The sequence below is a fragment of the Triturus cristatus genome, chromosome 2_1 (genome assembly GCF_964204655.1).
Source record: "Triturus cristatus chromosome 2_1, aTriCri1.1, whole genome shotgun sequence".
In the NCBI taxonomy this organism is placed as follows: domain Eukaryota; kingdom Metazoa; phylum Chordata; class Amphibia; order Caudata; family Salamandridae; genus Triturus; species Triturus cristatus.
Genome location: NC_140581.1, coordinates 674,072,716 through 674,096,232, shown reverse-complemented (window position 1 = coordinate 674,096,232; position 23,517 = coordinate 674,072,716). Strand labels below are relative to the sequence as shown.

The 23,517-nt window shown below is 44.3% G+C and overlaps 1 protein-coding gene across 4 annotated transcripts in view; it reads right to left on the bottom strand.

Moving 5' to 3' along the window:
* The window catches only part of CAMK4 (calcium/calmodulin dependent protein kinase IV), a 1,094,446-nt gene that overhangs the window by 11,533 nt on the left and 1,059,396 nt on the right, over nucleotides 1-23,517 (bottom strand). For all 4 annotated transcript variants that reach the window (XR_014970336.1, XM_085632589.1, XM_085632590.1 and 1 more), the window contains exon 9: nucleotides 9,842-9,968. Coding sequence is in view for 3 of the 4 variants with exons in the window: in XM_085632589.1 (XP_085488715.1) it covers nucleotides 9,842-9,968 (127 nt within the window). In the remaining variant the exon portion in view is untranslated. The remainder of the gene's footprint in view (nucleotides 1-9,841; nucleotides 9,969-23,517) is intronic.

Here is a 23,517-nt window from a genome sequence, read left to right as displayed (position 1 = left end):
GAAATTCATCAGAAATATGTGGTCAGGCAGGCTCTGAGACCTAGCCCTGAGTTTACTAATTGACAGGTCACAGGTGGGGAGGCACGCAGGCAGCAAACAAATGCACGAACATGAAACTCAGGTCCATCCTCCAGATAAGCACAGTGACACCACAATGGTTCAGGGAGATTAGCCCCAATAAAGCACACATGGCTAGAAGGGCGTTCACATAACCAAAACACCATAAAGTCCAATGTCACATGAAGTTAGGGGCACACAGCCAAACAGGATTCAGCACACACAGCACATGCAGTGAGCACTTGCCCCTCAGGCCTGAGGTCTGGACACGTTACCTACTGGCCCACATTGCGTCCACAGAAGGACGAGGCCTACCTGCATTTGTTATCAGGGTCCTTATTTGTGACTCCTCAGACAAGCCCCGCATTCTTTTACCACAAAAGGATTGATGGAAGTACTTTATGATACTCAAAGAAATATGAAACCCTGTTCAGATTGATTGTACTTTGTACAAACCTACTTCTGTAACTGTGCTCCCAGCCGAAGTGTTTAATTAAATCAACTGTTCCTGTTTTGCCAAACGCCTCTTGCCTTTTATTTTTTCAAGGTAAATTCATATTTGAGCAACAGTGACAATAACACAATTTGATAGTCTCCATTTATGAACCGAAATGCAACACTGCTAGCACGATTGGTATCATGTTTAGGTAGAAAATGCATTATGTTTAGGATGGGACTGCTATGCAACTGTACATGTTTATGGGCATGTGGTGGAAACTCCAGTCAGGACCTGAAAGTACTGGAAGACACTAAAACAGTGGTTCTTAACCTTTCAACCTCTGTGGACCTAACTTAATCGTTACTGGAACACGGGCCCTCACGGAATCATTATTGGAACCCAGGGAGCCCTACTGAGTCATTAGTAGAAATAATCACAAAACAATACACAACAAATACAGAAAAAAGTATTCATTAAACAAATACACACATTACGAACCATTTTATTTAACTTGGAAATAAATAAAAATAAATCAACATTTTAATTTTAATATGGGGTTTGGAAGTTTCCTAAATTCAATTGAGGCCCCTCATTGTTCATACTATATTCTGATTGATGTGCTTGCACTACTCCCATGAATCAATTTTGAAGATATTAATTTAATGATTAGCCTCCAGTTTCAAATTCCTTCACATTTACAAAACATTCGAACATTTTCAATTGAACATTTTGCTTCTTTGTTTATATACACTTATTAATCTGTTAAAAATGTTACATTTTCTAAGTAGTTGCGGATCCCCTGACTAGGCTCTGCCGATCCTTTGGGGGACCCGGTTCACTGGTGAAGAACCACTGACTAAAGAGATCATTTTACGGATTGCAGGCTCTGAAACTTCTAGCCGATAAGTAAGAAGCTTTGTCTTCAAGTACCATTCTTTTATAACTACGAATGGCATCTCTTGGAATATGTTTGGATGAGTCAGCATAGCCGGTTCTCCACCTGCGTTCAAGTTTCTTACAATGCAAATTGTAGTCTTTGAATGTATTAGCATGCAAGGGGCGGATGGGTTGCGACAATGGGAGTGTGATGATTTAACAGGAAGGACTGCACCGATCACTGTCCAGACCCAGTCAGTAAAGTGTTGAGCCATTAAATCCAATGAAGCTGAAGGGAGATAGGGGACATGGCATAGGTGAGGAATCTATTTTCAAAGTCACAAAACTTGAGATGGTTCCATTGATGACAAGGCTTAGAAGGATCATAGGTGCTGAATTCATGAAGCTGAGGTGGGGCAAGAAAAAAAGGGATAAAGTGATCAGTAGCTGGAAGAGGGTGACAGGTAATTAAAAAGATTATAGCAAACATTTGCTTGGTTAAGAACCAGGTTTACTGAGTTCTAAAGGTCCTGATGGCGGAGCTCCCATGTCCCAGCAAAAGATGCTGTACAAGTAGGGCCCATATGTCCATCAGTGGATTAAGATACCAGGCCTGGTGTAACATCTTTTTTCTTGTTGTGCGTGCATGTTTTCTTAAAGCCATCAGGACCAATACTGTACATCAATTCTGCATTTTTATTGAGGGGTTGAGTGACTTGAAATTGTCGAGTGTGAAGCCTGAGTTGTTCGTATTGTCACTCAGAACACCCAGGTGAAAAAGATTCCCTTTATTCACAGTTAACTATTTGCAATTTTATATTGTATATGGGATCCGAACCTGTCCACAATTGTGAATAGGCTTTTCAATTTGTTTTATTTCAAGCACCTAAATAAACATTGACAACAGGAGGCATGCTATAGCTTCAGGATTGAGCACTGTTGTGCCATTCCGGTGGAAAACGATGTGTCCCACTACTGCAACATAATTGCAGTGTGTACCAGCATTTTGAAAATCCTTTTTAGGGCGGCCGATGGGATTGGAACCTAACTATATCAAAGTTTATTTACAACTAGAATACTGGTGATCATAATGATAGAAACAGGTTTTAAAACGCTACATTATTTGTGAATTATTTGTTTGTCTATTTATTTGGGAAACTGTAACTCCTAGTATAAGGTAGTCTACCCTCACAACAATAGTTGCATAAACTATTTCACAAATAAAATCATTGAAACATTACATTTTACAAATTGTAAGAGCAATCTAGCCCCATCAATGGGTACAAAAGAATGGGAAGAATTGGAAGAGTTTTTATGGTATCTTGTTGCACTTTTTGTAAAGGCATCTGTTCAATTGGGCTTTGCGGCAGACTGAAACAAGCTTGGGTCACTCTCTTGTTAATTATCCCCTATTTGGACCCGTAATAATGTATTAGCTGTAGTCCTAATCTTTAATGCACCCAGTCAGCTTCATGTCTTTAAAAAAGTGCTCCTGCTCTACTTTAGGTGCTTCCTGCACACCCATGCTATCCTAGGCAACTTGCAGGATGGCTTTGTGCCTGTCAGGAGAGGGCATGCACTCACACTCTACTTGCTGACTTAATGTGGCGGTGTTCGAGCTCAGAGTGCAAAACAAGTTAGTGTCTCATCACACAGGGCCTCATTACAATGTCTGAAAGACGCACTGTTGCGGATTGGAACCGCCCAACCTTTTGTCGACAGTTCTGACCGCAGGATTAGCATGCGACTGCCTATAGAAGGGTAGAAAGCCTGTCGGAAGAGGAGCGGAATCCTCCCGCAGGTTTCACTCCGACCGCCGTCATCATAATACGGCGGTTGGAGGGAAACCCAGTATGTTGGGCGGAAAGCCTCCAACAGACTGTCGGATGGCTATCCGACCAACATCCAAATTGGGCCCTACGTTGGCAGAGGCTGTGCCCACCCCTCTCCCTTATTCCCCACTGTCCCCAGTTTCTCTTCCCCAGTTCTGGATTTCCCCTCTCCTACTAGGGGTAAACAGCAGTAGCGTGAATATAGCACAGGTGCAGTTCAAACACCCACAATGCATATATGCACTCATTTTCAAGTCTCTTACCCTTTCATGGGAAGAGTCAGTCATCACAGGGCGTCTTGCAGGCTGCATGGTGCTCTGAAGACATGCCCGCACTCTTGCAAGAGCAGCGACGCACCAGCAGACTTTTTGGGAGTTTCTTTGACCACGGAGAAGAGCTGCTCAGACCTTTGGTAAGTGTTGGAACTTACGGCCAACACAGAGGCTGGCTGGATCATAGGTATAGCCCCCAACATGACTTTTACACTGGGGAAGTTGCAGCCTCTTACAGGTCAGTCAGGGATTTGGCAGATACTGCTCACACTGGAAGATCAGGAATTTGGCAGATGCAGCCCTTCATTGACTGATCAGCAACAGGTAATTAAAGCCCTGACTGAGCCTCAGCAGTCACACTGTCACAGAGTTTTGATTCTAACTGGGTTCCTTTGGGTAGTTAGTGGGACCATCTAACTCCCAAGACCTGTGGTTCTTTTTCCCTCAGTCTGCTTCTCATAGGCACCCCACAGACGTCGGTGATGCAGTATGCTTAGCTACTTACTGGGCACTCTCTTCTCCTGGAGGGTGGGCAGGTTCCTTTACTAAGCAGGGAGGAAGCATTCTAGGCACTTCAGGACAGGTACACAGCTTCTCTAGCAATACTTCAGGTGATGCCTGTTCACCTCTGGGAGACTGACTGTCCGAAATCAACGCTGGGTGCAAAGCAACCCTCTGAGTACGAAGAATTCTCTTCCTTGGTCATATAGGTCTTGGAATTGTAACAAGTAGGGTAGCTGGGATGCCATTTTCATACACAAGTGGCAGACAGAAGATACAGGCAGAAGATTTGGATCCACTGTCCCAAACTATAGCACCAGTTTGATGTGGGCCTTCTTTCAAGTGTCCTTTTCAGGCTGCTCTCCAGACACAGCCTTTCTGTAGTCATGTTTCTTACAGCTGGGTCATCTCCATCCTAGAGCGCCCATGAGAAGAGGACAACGTGGTGTGAGTTATTTAAATGTGGCTATCATCAACCCACCTGAAGGAGTAATCAGGGAAAGATAATAGGGTAGGCCTCACATAATGGCTTCCTCACCTTTCTTAAGAGTCTGCAGTGCCATTCCTCACCCCTGCAATTCAGCAAAGGGCAGTATTCAGAACACTACTCACAGTTCTTTGCTGGTAAAAAGACCTTATAGAGTATCTATAGGAGCCATGTCTACACTCTATTCACTTCAATGTCTAAGTATCTCCCCTCCACCTACAGGAATGAGAGCAATACACTTCCACTCTCTGGCAACACAGTCTACAATGACTGTGCCATTATTATATTCAATTGGTTTACTGTGCTCATAGAGCAGAGTGATGAAACAATTTGCTGTCAGTAGACTTATGCAAATCTATCTTACATACATGTCAAAGAATTACTTAAAAGAAGACTAGGTAAATATGTATCTACCAGAGATATTGGGCTTAAAGTACAAGCTCGTCATTTGTAGTGCAGCAAAATGCCCAACAATTACTTTGTTACTGCAGGGTAGCTCATCCTTCACTACACATTAGTTGATCTCCACAAAATGTGTGTCTGGAAGATCTTTTACAACAGATTGCCTGTCAAAAGATACTTGGCCACGAAACACAGTCCTATCCATCAGCCCATGCGCCACAAATTATTTACTCCTCAGTTGTTGTCTTGTGCAAGTCCTAGCCATCTGTTACAGGTTAAATGAGTGTCCATTAGACAGAGGGGTAGGTATGGCAATGTACAGCACTAGAAATGCCCATCCACTGGGAAATTGAGATTTCCCTTCAGAAAATTGTTTTTGGAGTAGCCTTGCATCAAGCAATTGATGTTTTGTCCCTCTATTTACCCAAGGGACTACTGTTCACCAGAGAAGGGTTGTGAAAAAGGAGTGTGACACAGATTTGTAATGGGCAACTGAATAGAATGTAACGATATCATTGTAAGCTGTGAGCATGCTTACATTACTCCTGCTTATGCATGATTGACAGTTATTATTGTTCTGCAAGTATATGGGTTTTTATTTCCTGAAATGTCACGAAGGAACACTTTGTTCCTATGATATCCTCAGGCTAGATGCCTTAAAATTGCAGCTCCTATAAGGTCATTAATTGTGTGGGCTCAAAACTGCAGTAGCTAACATATCTATTTATTTTTTGGGTGGTGCTCAAAACCACTTTGCAATCATTACAAAATGCTAAACAGGGTAGTATTTGAAGGGGAGAACATCTAAAATGAACACATAAACCAGTATGATCAGCGTGTCACGGATTCCCTGTGGGAATTACCGCTTCTTCCGTTATCAGCGCCTTTTTTAAAATTACCATATAAACCCAAGTAGGCATGATGGTGCGCAGCAGCCTACATTCAAATGGGGATATATCGTGGTCCATGCTGTTGTGGTGATTCATTTGTTTTGAGTGCATTTCCCAACTGCTTCATATTTATGCCCTGATGCTGTGCTGTAGGTTGGGTTTCCTCACATTGCCAGGGATAGCCATGATTTATTCATGACCTAACCTGCATTTTAGGCCTTGATGAGTTCTACTGTGTCGATTTGCCTTGTATTTGTAAGGAGAACAAGCGTTATTCTAGGATCTCCCTTGATATGTGCAGTAATTATGTTTTTATGATGTGTGCAATCTATGAGTATTTACCTTATTGCACTACCTATGCTGTTATGACCATTGCCTAGTGGCAAAGTGATTTATAATCTATATGAGGTTATGACAATCGCCTGGTTGGTGAAGTGATTTATGTGAATGGGGTTTAATGTGTTTTATGTATAATGCAAAGGATATTTTTATATAAACTTGTGTGGAGTCTCTTTTTAAGGTGCGTCTAGTGTGTCACTGGTGTGTGTGTGTGTGTGTTACGCAAACCCTTTACATAGTGCCTCAGGGATAGACTAGAGTGGTGGGTTCTGCCTGGCTTAGGTGCATACCCTATCCAACTAGAAACACCATTTCTAACAGGCCCTCCCATGACTGGCAATAAGGATGATGTACCTGACTTGAACTATGTTCGCTGCTTCACCATTAGCCAGTAGCAGTCCTACAGCTCAAGGTTGATATTTGTAGATCTGTAGCCCAGGATTTATCTGGCAGATGGTTTTCAGCTTTTTTGTTGCGTCCAGACATTTTTCTTAGTAGACTGATGTAGATGGCATTATAGTAATCAGGTTTAGAAATTGCCATGGCTAGCACAAGAGTCATGTGGTGACTGAGTCAACAAGAGTATGTTACTGCTAAGTAGGAGGAGTTGAGTAAAAACTAATTTTACCCCACGTTTGACCTAAGTGGCATAAAACAGATAAGATTCAAACATGACCTTGAGATTGCATACTTTGACTAATGACCATTGTGCAGTTGGCCACAATAGCAGAATTTCGGACTTGAAAGCAATGAGGTAAAACATTTTTTTTAGCCAATGTAGTATTGGATCTTCTATTGAAGGCCAAAAGCTTTACTATGACTTGAGATGGTGCATGAAACCCAGTGTTGGAGAATTCAGATATCTGGTCCAAGGGAAACCTAGTAAATGTCAAATTAGCTAGGGAGAGTGCTAATCCACATGCACTCCACAATGGAGAGAACAGGGTTTTGAAAAGAAAATTCAAAGCTTGACCTACTAATTGCAGTGCTACTAATTAGGGTGTAGCAAGTCAGCAAGGAGCAACTTGTATTGTCTTTATTCAGTGCTACTGAAATGTTCAAGAGAATTAGCAAGCATGGGCTTCCTTAATGCTTAGATGCCAGAAGCCATTTGGATCTCTCATGTTTGGGTTCAGAGCATTCAGGACTAATGGCCACTGAAGTCCCAGGGATCTGCCTCCGTGCTGAAGATGTTTGAACCATCATTGGGTGATGAAGTGTGCAGTTGTGGAACAAACATACTGGTTTGTGAATAGTGGAGGGATAGCGACTGTAACTACTTTTTCGCCAAACGACTTTATAGACAAAATAGAAGACTTTGGGGCTTATTTACAAGCTCCTTGCACCCCCCAGTGAGTCACTTTTTCCTATATAAAAAGTGACGCGCCAGTGGCACAAGTGGCTTGTAAATAAGCCCCTTAGTCCCGTGTTTTCACTGGGAACAAGTTATAATAATGTAATGCTGGCTAATTGATGTGTTTCTGGTTGCCTAGCAGTCCCTCTAACAACTGCCTTAATTTGGGATGGGACAGAGACCTCAGAATGCAGGTAGATTACTGGTCCTTTGCATTTTCTTAAGTTATTTGGGGTGTACTAAGTCTAGGAGGCCAGACAAGGGGCAACAATTTCAGGGGAGCCCATCTGCCACCAGGATTTTGGTTTTGATCTATTGTGAAGAGGAACTCTCCTTCATCTACTGGAGGACATCATCCAAGCATGCAAGTATTTACCTTGTTTCCTTGGCTGGCCTCGAATCTGAAGAAGATTTGGGTGTTGCAAAAAACTTGTGACTAGTTTGGGTAAGTGTGAGTCCTTCCCAAGTATTAAATCCAAACACTTATCAAAGTCAATGTTCAAGTTCAATAAAATAAACCTGGGCTCTACCCCTTGTAGCTATGGCACAGAGCAGGCAAGCTTAATGCAGGGCAAAACAGCTAAAAACACAATGAAAATCCCACAATTAATTTTTAAGGCCCAAGAAAAATGTAATTTTGAAAAAATGACAGAAAATGAGGAAACTCTAATAAGGGAAACAGGAGATACGAATTTTGAAAATTTTAGGTCACAAATTGGCATGAAAATGTAAAACACTGTTTGCAGTTGACCAGGACCTGAGTTTAAATTCAGGCTGACTGCAATGCAGGGGAGGTCGGATACACCAAGCTTGTCACCCTGGTCAAGGTTTTTACTTTCTGACTACTACGGGCCCTATTATGATGCGGTCGGAAATGGCTCCTACCATTGTTTGGAGCCTTTCCAACCACATCGTAATATGCCGGTAGGATTCCTTTCCGACCTTCTCATTACAAAGGAGGCGGTCGGAAAGGAATCTAAACGGTCATTTCAACTAGCTTCCAACAGGATCAGGGAGCCCGTCTACCAGTCGGAATGCGACCAGTAATCCCAAGGGCGGCTCTTTATGCCCATGAGATTACGATGTCAGGTTTTGGCAGCCTTTTTGTGCTGGCCTTTCTGACACAGAAAGGCTGTCGGAACTTTTAAAAACTACAGCAGTCAGGCTAACATGTAAGCCTGAGTCCATGTGTTCCTTGTTAATATACTTGGTGGCAAAACATTGTATGAAATCCACATGTGCCCTTTAACTCTCCATGTCATTAGTATATTTCTTGCATTAAATGACCTTACTGAGAAGTTAAACATGTAAATGAGGGATTAGGCAATGTTACAATGTTTGAAAGGTCAGAGTACATACATTGGGTATTGGACAGCAGTACTCCAGTGTGCAGAGTTCAAAATCCAGCAACAGCAAACAGCAAAGAAATGAGAGCGACAATGCAAAAAAAAAAGGGGATTTTCTTACAAGTATCACAAGTAAATTTGCAAATTCACCTCATATTGCTTGAGGTGCTGATCCACTGGCACACAAAGATTCTGAGGAGAAATCAACAGAGAGGTGATACCTGGTATAGGCACCACTCATGAAGATGATTCCATTGAACCAACTTTAATTTTCTGATTAGGGCTGAAAGGAAAGAATTGATTACAAGCCCAGGCAGTACTAGACATGCTTGCCAAGTTCTTCCACCTAGCCTGCAATATTCCGTGGCCCATCATATTATCTGCATGGGAAAGGTCATTGAGTATTAAGGCTATTTTTTAGTCTTCATTATTGGAGAGGAGGAGAGCTTCTCTGATGTTGGCTAATGTGGATTCTGTGCCACTGTTAGGCTTGAATCCTAACTGGTGATCATGAAATAGTTAGTTCTGTTCCATGTGTTTACGGAAGTGAAGTGGTAATATTACAGATATGAGTTAGTGGCAAATAACTTTATCACAAGTTTCTAAAGAGAAAAAGTATGGTGTGGGAAGTCCCAGCATTCATCCAATTATTTGAAGAACTGAAATAACATATTTCATCGAAAGACAGTAACTATCTTGAACAGACATGGACAAAGGAAAACAGGTGATGTTAAAACTACATACTGCTTCCCTATTATGAGGGAATAAGTGATAGGCTGTTTTATGGGTATTCTTGAATCAATGGAAGGGAGAGTCAAAGTATAGTCAAAGAAGGTACAGTTTATGGAAGGTAGAGTTAACATGGAATCAAGGTATGTAAATCAGGATTATATTAAGATGGCAGAAATATTATGAGGATATCAGAGAAAAATATTAAAATGTATCAATAGTGCTTTCCAGTTCTTGATACTAGAGCAGCAGAGATCAGCAGACTCTCAAGAGAACACTATACTGTATGTGGAATATTACCGGTATGCTGTACTCACCAGATCCTTGGCATTCAGAGACACATCATCCCACCACGGGGACACAAAATCATAATCACAGTTCAGAATTCTCTTGAACATATATTGATCTCCCCGTTCATCATAAAATGGTTCAAATCCACAAAGCCTACAAAGAATCAAGACAGAAAAATTTAAGAGGGTTTCTATTGTGGTTGATTACAATTCTTGTAGCGTAAAGATTCAAACACAACACCAATAAAACTGCTACCATGCTATTCTTTTTATTAGTACATTTTTTGAAAAATACATTAAAGCGAATGTAGACAGTGAGCAGAAATAAGATGTATGCTGTTTAATTCATATTGTTTTTTCATGGCTTACAATGTCTTTGTTGTGATGCATTTATTTATACAGAGTGACAAATCAACAACTCACTACATTTAGTCACTAAAATGCAGATTATAGAAGAATTGACATCAGACATCTTTTGAGCCTTTCTATTGACTGCGCAGGTTTGAGCTTATGACTCATGTTTGGTCTCTGAACAGTCTCCTGCTTGCTCTTCAGGGACACGAGGAAGGACAAGAAGTGGAAAAAAAAACATAAAGAAGATTCTTGAAATCAATTTCCTCACCAGGGAGTGATTTTAATCACCCACTCACACAATATATTTACCCTGATGAAGTTGTAGCCGGCTCATCTCTGTGGTTTCTCGCAAATACAGGTAATCACTAGGCTGGTGGTAAGTACTTGCCAGTTTTGAACATGGTGAATCAGGATGTCGGGATAAGTATGTTACAAGTTTAAGGCAGCAGACCAAAGAAAATACACTACTATTCATGATAAATAACCCAAGCCCTGTTTAAACAATCTGCACAAAACGCTTCATAAACGTTCACGAGCACTTGGAAACGTTTTGTGCGGAAGGCAGGGCCATGGCATCCCTGAAGATGACCGCTCTTGGAAGTGATCTGGCCAAATTGCAGAGAAAGTGTGCCATACCATGACCTGGGGCAGCATGCAACTCTGATACTGAATGCAGGAGAAATCACTCACCAGAGAGATATCTGTGCCACAGAGGATGCCATTCTGCAAACATTGAGACTGGTCACACCACAGCGTGGTTAGGAAATGAGCAGCCGACAGGTGGTGATTACTCCTGAATTCAAGGGTGACGCCGATGCCCTGCATGTCAGCGAGGGTTTCAGGAACAGCCGTGCTCTGCTAACTTACTGCAGTCTTTTTCTTACCACTTAGGATGGTGTGAAATTAACTTATTATGAAGAAACGCCGCACATGAGTAAGAGGTGACTTTAAGCGTATTATCACACCTTAGCCACCACCGAGCAACTGTCACAACATAGTACAGTCACCTCAGGGAGGCTGCCATGGAACCTTGATAACCTTAAGGTTCTGATGGCAGGAGCCAATCCCCACTACCCTTGTTTCTGGTCCTGGGCCAATCCCCAGTGACAACAGACCAGCAAATGCTTCGCCACCCAAGGCAGGATACCACAGCAGGTCCTGGAGATAGCACTGACTGAAAGGGCATGGAGTGCTCAGTCTCAGGCAATAGGTTTGTTGTTGAACTCAGTGAGGGGAGAAATATGCATACATGCCTCCAAAACTACAAGTGAAAGCCCATGAGCAATTGTGTTTTCTGAGGCAGTGTTGGGGGCAAGTCGAAAACGGTGGTAAAGACAAGGTCTGAGCTGAGCATGGTGGAAGTCACACTGAGGACGTTGATGGTAGAATTGGCCTTGATTAAATCATGCATAGGTCAAATGGCAGAGGAAGAGCCAGAAGTGAACTGTAACAATAATAGCACTGGATGCGGGCCAGAAATATCGCACATTCATCAAAAGATAGTTAACTTAGAAGACAGAAGCAGCTGTAACTGGTAGGCATCTTTGGAGTATCTGAGGCCCTGGAAATTAGTGGACATGTTGACGTTTCTGGCAACGTTTTTCCAGGATGTTTTCTGGTGTAACTTTCACGACCTGGTGGAATTTCACAGGCTCTGCTCAGGAGGCACAAAAACAAGAATATACCTCAACAAATCATTCCCTTTTTTGGTCATCACTGACAGGCCAGGCAGGTGAATGTATAAACATAAAAGTCCAGGGGTATGAAGCTACAAGAAAACGACAAACTAAACAAACCAACACAGGTAGACAGTGGAACTCAAAGAACCTGAATAGAAATATACTAAAGCCAAGTAAAGAAGTCCTCAAAAAGAGGACATAATCCCATCACCCACCGAGGTGGCATGCTTCATCATATGGGATCTTCTCTCAACCAAACCTAGTTTGGCTGAGGAGCTACTACTCCCAATGTACAACTAAGGGAGGAGCTTTCGGATGTTTTAATCTACGCTGATGGAAAGGGATCTCCTAAAGATCGATGAGGCTAGCCTAAGTCAGGTGAAGACCTAAAGTGCAGTGTAGAAATAAGTGATTTAAAATTGACTACAGGAACATCAAACGTTTTTTAATGAGGGATATCCCTGTGTCAATATTAAAAGCAGAGTAGTGGGGCAGCCTGGCCAATTCACCAAACGCGCTTACAATGAACCAAAAAACGGTCTACATGTTTCAGCCTAAAATGATCAACAAATAACGATCATAGGTGAATGGCCTGGCCAAGTAGCATAATGGGTCTATTTTGGCAATGGTGTGTCAGCAGGCGTGGAGTTCCCTTCCCTCTGAGAGGATGCGAGCTCATGGAGGGTAGGGAACTCCATGCCCGCCGACACGCCATTGCCAAAATAGGCTGGTTTCTTATTTACCCCAAACTGTAGAAGCTTGTACTCCAAATTGCGGACCAATTGACTATAGCACACAACTTAAAATCAAGTGTGGTAGAAGATGGGCACTATACAGGTGCCATTGATGTACTACACAGTCTGCTCGTGAGTTTCCAAAGACTCTTAATGACATTGCCGATCTATACTTGGACAGATACGTATGGATTAAATCAGTACCAGCATAGTGTGGAGACTTGTGTTCTGTCCTATCAAGTGAGAGTAAATGAGATCTGACGGATATTATAGCCATGGACAATTAATTCCCTAGCTTTCAATAACATCAGTCTTTCATCTAGATGTTATATACCCCAACCACTTGCCTTAATTCTGTTGCATTGGTGGTCCTGAAGAAGGTGGTCAAAAAATTGTCAATTCCGACCAAAATGTGCGTTGACCTGTTTGTCAAATACCTGGCCCACAATACTGTCTCAAAGACTGTAACACATCTGTCTTTTGGGTGACCATATAGTGTATGCGATCTTGGGAGGGTAGGATATGATTTGGGGTATGAATGAGCATGTATGTGGATGTGAGAGGCTAGTATGAAAGTGTGGTCAAATTGTAGGGGTCATTTAAATTCTCATGAATGAAAATGCTCATGTTGATTTAAAAAGAAATGAAATTGTGGAATATTCATGTAAAATAAATATGAAAAACGTTATGGATACAATTAATGGTTTTTAACTCCTTTTTGAAAAAAACAATGAAAAAATGGATTATGAATAAAATACATTTTATGTCACAATAGCAATTGTTTGTATACCATCTGGGTAGCCCCATAGAACTGTAATCAACCTTGATAAAAGAAATATAGGTCAAGTGGGAGGTTTTGATTCTGATGCTGGCAAGGACGGCCAACGGCCTCAAGAGGCTTATTTTTAGTTATATCAGTTTCATGAAAGAGCTGGGCTTGCAAACTAATCTTCCATAAACCTTTACTATGGTTTGTGGACCCAGAAATATGAAAACATGCCCCCTCAATATTGCTGGCAAAACATTAGACCTGGGATTGGACTTTGATGAGGGCTGTACTTGGTCTACCTGTAAGAAAAAGAGGATAATGCGCTCTATCTAGGTTGTTGGTACTACTTCCTCGCTTGCCATGTCCATTGGCACAAAAAAAAACATTGCACCGATATTAGAGATCCATAAACGGAAATGCTTGCTAATTTTGACATATGGAATGGGTATTTGGGGATATAGGCATGCCCTTGCAATGCAGACGGGAGAGAATAGACTCTGTCGCCGGTTACTAGGTGTCCCTCCCTCTACCACACATTTTTCATTGCATTTGGGGTTGGGATATGTTCAAAACACTATTACTGTCGCATCCTTGGCTCTTTGGTGTTATATTTGGTATAAGAAAGAAGCCAAACTTAATCAAGCCTTCATTAGAGATTGTTTATCTTGTTAGCATGATTCGACTATACTGTGGTTAAAGTATATCAAAGAGAGTTTCTCGGTGCTGGGATGTGCCCACCTGTTTGAGCACCCTGAGACAATTGTGAAGAAAGATAGAAACTTGGTCCAGGACTGTTTTTTAAAGCATAAACAAGCTACTAGGGAACTAATGGAAGTGGCTAAACCAGCAGTCCGAGATTATTACATGGTTCAAATGGTGCCAACTACTGCCCCATACTTACTATACATGATTAATGTATATGAGAGAACACTGCTGGCAAAGTTCAGGTTAGGCTCTTTCTGTTGGCTAATTTGTTTCCGCCTTGTCCAGTATTCTTCGGATTCCATTTGTATTTGTCCATGTGATGAGCATTAAAGCCAAACCATTTTACACTTTGTCTTCTTTTGTCAATTTTACTTGCCGTACACAAGGACATTTTTATTACCCCTATTACGTAGACATACTTTTTCTAAGTGTAAAGCCGCCCTATTTTACCTGCTGCAACTTAATGACCACTGTGTATGACACGCAGTTGCTAGCTCCTTGAAGTGTGTTTTAGTCAAAAGAAGGAGCATGTTGTTGTGATGAAATAGTTTTTATTTTTCATTTTATAAAGTGTCGTGAGTCTTGTATTGTAAAGTGTAAGTATGTCCCTGGCAACTTACTTTTTATCCATCTTTTCTTTTTTAGCTTTGATGTCCCTGGATTCAAAATGTATGCACTGTCACTTTACATATTGTAAATAATTTTATATTTTTTGTCTTTTTAACATATGTGTCTTATATTGCATGACTCTTTCTTATTGTATGTGTCTTTTATGATCTGCCTTCGGGAGATCGAATAAAGACGAATACGTGCGGGCCAAATGGTGAAATATCGGAGCAGGAATGGAGCAAAGCTTTAGCTTACCTCTAAACGGTATTAAGAAATGCCTGGTTTAAAATAATTTAACACAATATCATCCATTTTACATACCTTACCCGTTTCCAACTACTAAACAGAATATATTGCACTGTCCCGAACAGTTGGCCAAGACGTCATGCAGACAAAGTGGAACTCCTACACATGGATGTGGATGTTCTTGACATGCATCATAATAAAACCTTTGAGTCTGCATTATGCACTCAATAAAAAGTGTAATCAACATAAACATAACGTGATCCCTGAAGATATTTTTGCTAAATTTATTGTTTTGTCCCCAAAACTACAATTACAAGCCCAGGTTCATTGACCTGGCTCTTATACTTGCTATAAGTCTCCTGGCACAGAAACGGAAGGCTGTCGATCCTTCTACGTGGGACAATGGAATAGGGAGTTACACATATGGGTGGAAGAAGATGGCTACGCAATTTCAAAATAACAAAAGCTACAAAATGGTCATATCCAAATAACACCTAAAAAGAACAATGACAAATCCTTGTAAATTTAAAATGTAAAACTTTAGCCAGTGGCCTGTCATGGTAAAAACCCCTTGGCTCTGATGGATAGCGGTTTGTAGACACAGGCAAGCCATTTAATTGTGTTATCTCCCGTCCCATTCCCCATGATCAGTGCCACCACTCCATTTAAACCCTGGGACTATATCCTCTTCTGGGGGTCAATGTTCCACCCTTGCATCCCGATACACTTTGTACATTCTGCATGCCTAATTATGATTTTACTTCCAATACTAAATCATCAGTTCTGAAAATCGTCCTGAAGGTATGATTCCCCCGAAGCAGAATTGATGCATACACCTAAAAGCTCTGAATGTCTTTTACTTTTTATATCTATTCATTTTTGATTGTTCATCATTTTATATCATAATGCTATGCCATGATTTGTATTTTAATCATACGCAGCTAACTCTCACAAATTCTTCCCTACACTACTTTGCTACCAGTATACACTCTGGCTGTAATGTTCTATAATCTATCTCCAAATATTGAAACTAAATACAAAATATTTAAAACACCCACATATATTCACTGAGAATTTTTTTTTTCAAAAGTGACGTTATAGTTTGGTATGGTAATACTATTTTACTATGCATTAAAAAAAATCCTTGGAAATTCACTGAAAAAAATATATGTTAAAGGGTCACTACATTTAGGTGAAAATGTCAAAGAAAACATACCATTTTAAACTAACAAAACCACTGAATTCACCAATGAGTTATATCAGATAACTATAACTCGAGCCCTAAAGCATCCTGGACCCAATCCCCAATGGTCCCTAATCCACCCACTGCGCAAAAGCCATGCGTAGCGTGGGGCTGTATGCAGGGCCTGGCATTCAAACAAGTGCGGGTGCACATAGCTGAATATAACGGGTGTTATTTTAAGTAAGGCCGAGATGCTTATTTTGTCAAAGGGTAAGAACACCATAATATAAAAAGTGGCCCTATTATGAAGGATTCACAATATCAGCATATACAAGGCACATGTATTGTCTTTGTCAGAAAATGGCCAAAAATAATTATAATGAAATGTATATATAATTAAATCACAAGCAGTTCAATGTTTAATAAAAGAGAGTGTCATTAAAACATTAAATAAAGCTTTAATAAAATAAAACTATCAACATGTCTTTGAGTCTTTTTAAACATTTTTCAAGCTACAAAGTCCAGCCATTCCCCAGGGCTTCAGTGTTTTTTAAGAAGAGAGGTGGGTGCTGCACCCCTCCCGAGCATTTACTGGCCCAGCGACCAAGTCCCCTACAGCATTTTTTTTATGCGAGGATGCACGCAGACACTCTCCCTGCGCCTTTATGGCCCCGGAGACCCCCATTCCCTAGTGCCTAATGTGGGTGCTCCGGTGCCCTAAAGACACAACATTGGGAACCACGGGGAAGAGCCAGGGGCATATTGGAGTCAGCAGCAGCTGGCCTTGCTCGCTGGTGGGAGCAGGTATTTTTCTAGGCTCCCCCAGGCGGAAGCAATCTCAGTTTCCCTGTCAGCAAGAGCGCAGGCAGAGAAACATGTCTGCTTCCACCCAGCAGGATAATTTTTGCAGCTCCCGCCGGATGGGAGCAGACAAGTTTAACATCGCCCGGGAAACTGTGTCCTGGTGGTGGGTTTCACAGGACACAAGAAGTGAGCCTGCCATGGGAGATGGGGTCCCTGGGCACTTTCAAGGCTCGGGGAGGGGATTGCGCACCACCTTCCCCCTTCAGTATTCTGACCGGCCATGGAGATGAAGTCCTCAGGCCGTAATTGGCTTTGGGAGGGGGCCATGCGCCCCCTTCCCTTCTCATTTTTATGTCATAACCCCAGGGGTTGGTGGCCTCCCAGGAGCATGCTCTGAGAGGGGGGCCGCAAACTACAGAAGGGATTTACACCAAATAAAAAAGTCTCCTTCTGCACCAAGATCTAGTGAATTTCAGTTATTTTGTAAATGTGAAACATTACATGGTCACTGAAATTCTCACCTAATCATACATTTCTTTAATCTTTGCTTTTATCCAGTGAATTTATCAGTTTTTTTTTACTGTATGTAAAGATGATCCCCTGCCACACACAACCATATGGGTTGGCCAAAGGCTGCAGGACAGGCCCTGTGGCTAGCCCCCCGTAAGCACCCAACCCCATGCTGCACCAGGTCTTTGGCGATATGCAGCGAGGGGTTGGCCAGACGGTCTCACTTTTGGCCAGGCCCTGCATGGAAACCCCCACGGCAGACATCACCACACTGAGCACGATCTTTGGACATGCACCCTACTGCAGGCAGCCAACCCCACGCAGTTCACAGGCCCTTTGGTTAAACACCCACACAGGTTACCAACCTCCCGAGCCAATTGTGCCCCCGTGGACCCCATCCTCTGGGGCCACATGGCATCAAAATGGGAGGAAAGAGTGGCCACTCCTCCCCTCCCCGAGCCTTATTAGACCTTGGTGACCTCATCTGCCGGGGCCACATGACATTGTAACGGGGAAGCGGGACACATGATCCCCCTTCCTGAGCCTTTTTAAGCCCAGTAGACCCAATTCCCCAGGGCTGGAGTCTAAATGGGGAGGGAGCCACGCAGTCACCCCTCCAAGAGCCTTCTAAAGATCCTGTGGACCACTTTCCCCGGGGACGAATGTCACTATAAAGGGGAGTGGGGTTGCGTGGCTGCCCTACACAAGCCTTACTAGGGGCCAAAATACATATGCAAATGAGAGGAGGGCTATGCAGCCCACCTTTTCAAGCCTTATTAGCTCCCGGGGCCTATTGCGATCAAAGTGGGGAGGAGGGCTTTGCGCCCCACTTCCCTGAGTCTATTATGAGCCCTGGCACCCCCTCCCCACCCCACCTTAATTTTAGGTGGGTGCCCCGTGCCCACCCAGGCCTCCCAACAAGCAGCCAGTAGGGGGATGCAGGGTGAGCCCCAGGGTGCCAGCGGTTCAGCTGACTTTCCACATGCTGCAGGAGCGAGCATTGCTCCCAAATGGAGGGAGCAGCTGTTTTTTGCATGTCGCTCTAAACTGGAGCAATATCTGACCTGTGCTCCCACCCAGCGGAAGCATGTTTAAATCTCCTGCCCACTGGGAGCAGACACGCCTTACCTGCCTGCTATGCTGCAGGAAGGGAAGGCATTTTTGCGTCTGCCTGGAGGGAGATGTCAAAATGTTCTTGCCAGGCAGGAGCTAACATATGGTTCAGCCATGGCCGGTGCAGGTAAGAGCGGTGGGGCAGGGTGGGGGGGGGGTCAACATACAACGATGAGGGAGAATGCAATAAAAAAAAAAAACACTTACCTTGCACTCGAACAATACCCACTGCTTCTTGGGACAGAGTAATAGAGCCAACCCTGGGGGATGGGGTGTCCCTGGGGCACTTAAGGCTTGGGGAGAGGGGACATGCGGCCCCCTCCCCTGCCTTTATCTATCAGCCCCTGGGGATGGCGATCCTGGGGCCTCTTAGAGGCTTGAGGAGGCGGTCCACGTGCCCCACACCCCTTTATAAACATGTCGGCCCAGGGGGGTGGGAACCCCAGTGGTCTTTTTAGGCTCAGGGAGGGGAGCCATGAGCCCACGACCCCTAGATTACGACTGTATGATGGAGCAACGAGTTCCACAACCCTGCATTCCTAAACCACGCGGTCTGAATAACTACTGCATCTTAACCATGCATTGCTTTACCACGCATGCCTTTACCACAAATTTTCGTGGTAAAGGCATGCATGGAAAAGGGGTATGTGTGGCTAAGTTCACCACCACCCTAGGGTACAAACTCCTCCAGCTCTCCTCCCGCCCTGACGTGCAAATACCCCTACGCCCTCCCAACCCCCACACTGTGTCCTCCCCTGCTCTGAGGCTTAAAACCCTATGCCTTAACCTGACCCAGCCCTAAATCTGCCCCTATTACCTATCCCCCCCCTGCTCTGAGGCCTAATACCCGAATCCCCAATTTGTAAAACGACCTCAACACTACCCCAGCCCTAATAACTACTCCGACCACCCCAGCTCTGAAAACTACCCCAACCCCTGAAAACTACCCCTGACCCCCTCAGCCCTGAAAACGTGCCCAACCCCAGCCCTGAAAACTAGCCCGAATCCCACCAGCCCTGAAAACTACCAAAACTACCTCCAACACCCGCCGTAAAAACTACCTCCTACCCCTCTGCCCTGAAGACTAGCCCCGATTCCTCCTAGTTCAGGACACTATCCCGACGCACCCCAGCCCAGAAAACTACCTTGGCCCACCCAGGCCACAAAACTCCCCCGACCAACCCCCCCAGCCCACAAAACTACCCCTGACCCTACCAGCCCACAAAAGTACCCAGACCCACCACCCCAGCCCCACTCACATTCCTGACCCACCTCCCAACCCACGAAATATTCCCGACCCACCTACAAGCCTACAAAACTACCCCGACCCCTCAAGCCCACAAAAGTAACCTGACCCACCCCAGCCCCATTTTAAATAACCCTGACCCACCCCAGCCCACAAACAACCCCAACACCCCACCCTATAAATGTACCCCAACCCACTCCCCAGCCCCACTCAAAACAACCCTGACCCACCCCCAGCCTACAAAACAAGCACGACCCCTCCAGCCCCACTAAAAATAACCCCACCCACCCCAGCCCACAAAAGAACCCCTGACCTCCACAGCCCACCAAAGTACCCTGACCCAACCCCCAAGCCCCACTTACCCCACCGTGATCGCTTCCTTCTGTCTGCAAGCCCTACTGCGCATTGCCTTAACCATGCAGATGCATGGTTAAGGCATATAAATGGTTAAGGCATGCGTAGTAGGGCTTGCGGAGTCGGAACACTCGTGGTTTAGACCGCGGTGTTCCTACTCTTCCCCCTATATTACCTACTGATCCCACCAGGCCCCATCCCACCCTGGGGTGGGGGGGGGGTAATTATTTTCCATGCGGGAGCCCGCGTTTTCGTTTTTTACCATGGATTCTCTAATCCTCCACAAATTTGCATTTTTGGCCCAGACGGGGTTCCCACAACCAGGCCTAGGGTATCAGGGTAATCATAACCTGTCCCCTTATGTCTTGTTTTGCCGATTTTTTAGGACTTGGGACTGAGACCTAATTCCTAAGTTAGCTGCCGCATTTCCTGGTTGATGTTGTGCCAGTCAATCAGATTTCAGCATGAAAAACTACCCCGACTACCCATTTCCCTCCCTCTGAGGCCTAATACCCTAACCCTCAATTAAACAAGCACTGGCATAGCCAATAGGTCTCGCCTTTGGGACCTTATAAGTGTTTAGCCATGCAACAGTTGCATAACTAAGTACTTATAAGGTCTCAAAAGCGAGACCTATTGGCTATGCCAAGCAGCCGTGCGGCCGCAAAAGTGAAGGTAATCGCGGTAAAGCGCGGCACGCGCGCCCGCGCACATGTACTGTAGCTCTAGGCTGGCCTGGTAGCCCTTTCTGGAGCCCTCTCAATAAGTCTCGCCAGACCAGCGCATGCGCTGGGTCAGGCGAGACCTAAAAAACTATCTCAACACTCCCCCAGCCCTAACAACTACTCTGACCCCCCAGCCTTGAAAACGACCTTGACCCCCTAAGTCCTGAAAACTACCCCTGACCCCCTAAGCCCTGAAAACTTGCCCCACCCCAGCCCTGAAATCTAGCCCCAATTCTCCTAGCCCTGAAAACTATCAAAACTACCTCCAACCCCCATCCCTGAAAACTACCTCCAACCCCCCGCCCTGAAAACTAGCCCTGATTTCCCCCAGCCCAGAAAACTACCCATGGCGCACCCCCAGCCCAGAAAACTACCACGACCCCCAGGCCACAAAACTACCCTCGACCAACCCCCCATCCCACAAAACCACCCCGATCTCCCCAGCCCACAAAACTACCCTGACCCACCCCCCCAGCCCCACTCACCACACACAATATCCCCGACCCACTCCCCCAGCTTACAATACATTCCTGACCCACTCCCAGCCCACAAAACATTCCCGACCCACCTCTTATCCCACAAACATTCCCAACCCACCACCCAGACCACAAAACAACCCGACTCACCCCCAGCCCACAAAATAACCCCGCCCCCAGCCTACAGAAGTACCCAGAACCACCCCCAGCCCCACTCAAAACAACCCTGACCCAGCCCACAAAAGAACCCCAACCCCCAACCCCACTTAAAATAACCCAACCCACCCCCAGCCCACAAAACAATTCCTGACCCCCAGCCCACTAAAGTACCCAGACCCACCCCCCCAGCCCCCACTTACTCCACCGTGATCTCTTCCTGCTTCCGTCTGTCTGCAAGCCCTACCGCGCATTGTCTTAACCCCACACATGAGTGGTTAAGGCATATGCGTGGTTAAGGCATGCCTAGTAGAGCTTGCGTAGTCAGAACACTTGTGGTTCAGAAGCGGTTTTCCAACTGTACCCCCTAAATTACCTATCTGATCCCACCAGGCCCCACCCAGCCCGGGAGGGGGGGGCAATTATTTTTGTTCTTTACAATGGATTCTCTAATCTTCCGCAAATTTGCATTTTTGACCCCTGACGGGGTCCCTACCACCAGGCCTAGGTAATCATACCCTACCCCCTTATGTCTTGTTTTGCCGTTTTTTTAGGACCTGGGACTGAGACCCAAGTCCTAAGATGGCTGTCGCCACTTCCTGGTTGATGCCGTGCCAGCCAATCAGATCTCAGCATGAGATCTGTTGGCTCCACAGATCCTCTGTGGCATAATATATTCAAATAATTTGAGAATTAATATAGCCTTATAGCCCGCCGTAGCGGGCTATACCAGATGTTAAAGGCCCGCTGCAGCGTTAAAGGCCCGAGCCGAAGGCGAGGGACTTTAACAAAGCAGAGGGACTTTAAAAGCCGGTATAGCCTTGCTACGAAGGGCTATAAGGCTATTAGAACATTCTGCCACTAGAGGGCAGAATGTTCTAACAAAACAAAGCCTTCAGGGAGCGTGAGGGGATTGAAATCCCCCTCAGGCTCCCTGAAGTCTTTGTTCACAGCCAGAGCTGTGAACAAAGACACATTGGAATGTTGGTGCTCCGGGCTTATACCAGCCATTATAAACCCGGAGTGCCCCATTGTTTTCAATGGAGCTCCCAACATTCCAATGTTCTAATTGCTCATAAACTACTAAACGGATTTACACCAAATTACGATGAGCACTCTTTCTGGACCAAGATCTAGCTTTCTGCCACATTTGGTCTTAATCCATTCAGCGGTTTGAGCTGTAGCTTTCTCTAAATTTCTCATGGATAAATGAATGAGGAAAATGCGTTTTGGATCCCCCTTTTTCTCGGTCCCCGTTTGACAGATCGCCCTGAATTTTTCCATGTGCAAACTTGTCAAAAAGTAGAACTAAACAGAAAGCTTTGAGGAGATTCGTCCAACTTCACCAACTTTATTAGCAACACAAAAAAGACATTTCAAATGGAAAGATGAACATAACTATAATTACCCAGAGGGGACCGCCACTGGGTAATAAAAAGTATTCATTTTAACATTATTTCCTATGGGATGTTTTAAGTACCTGCCTCCATTATTTTCATTTTGGAAGGGTAATGCAGTAGAAGTGTCTGGCAATATGTGGTACTGGATTTTCTCCAGGTCTGATCAGAAGTAAATTTATAACTGTTTTGGGATCCTTTTTGGCTGTAGTAGTTTTAGAAGTGCAGTTTGTGACTAGGAATCTGCTTACTCTTTTGAGCGTGGGTGCATGACTCTCCACACACCCCACTAAAGACGTTCCTAACCCCCCCTTTCTTCTCTCTAAACCTCGCCTGTGGAGTAATAAAGATTTCCCATTTTCCAGTCTCCCCCCTGCTCACATACAATACAAAAACATATGCGTATTTGTGTGGAGATCTTCACAGTCAGGGTAGAGCTTTCTGCACATAAAAGATAAGAGAGGTGGAAGTTGAGACCACATATAGGTTTGTGAACAGCATTTGGCAATACATGAGTAGAACTATTGCAGTACTATTAAACATACTACAAAATGCAGGTTGTGATTGAAGAGGCCCCCCTGTGCTGAAGTGCTAAATTGGAGAACAAACCAGTGTAGGGCGTCTCCTCGAAGCAGAGGTCAAT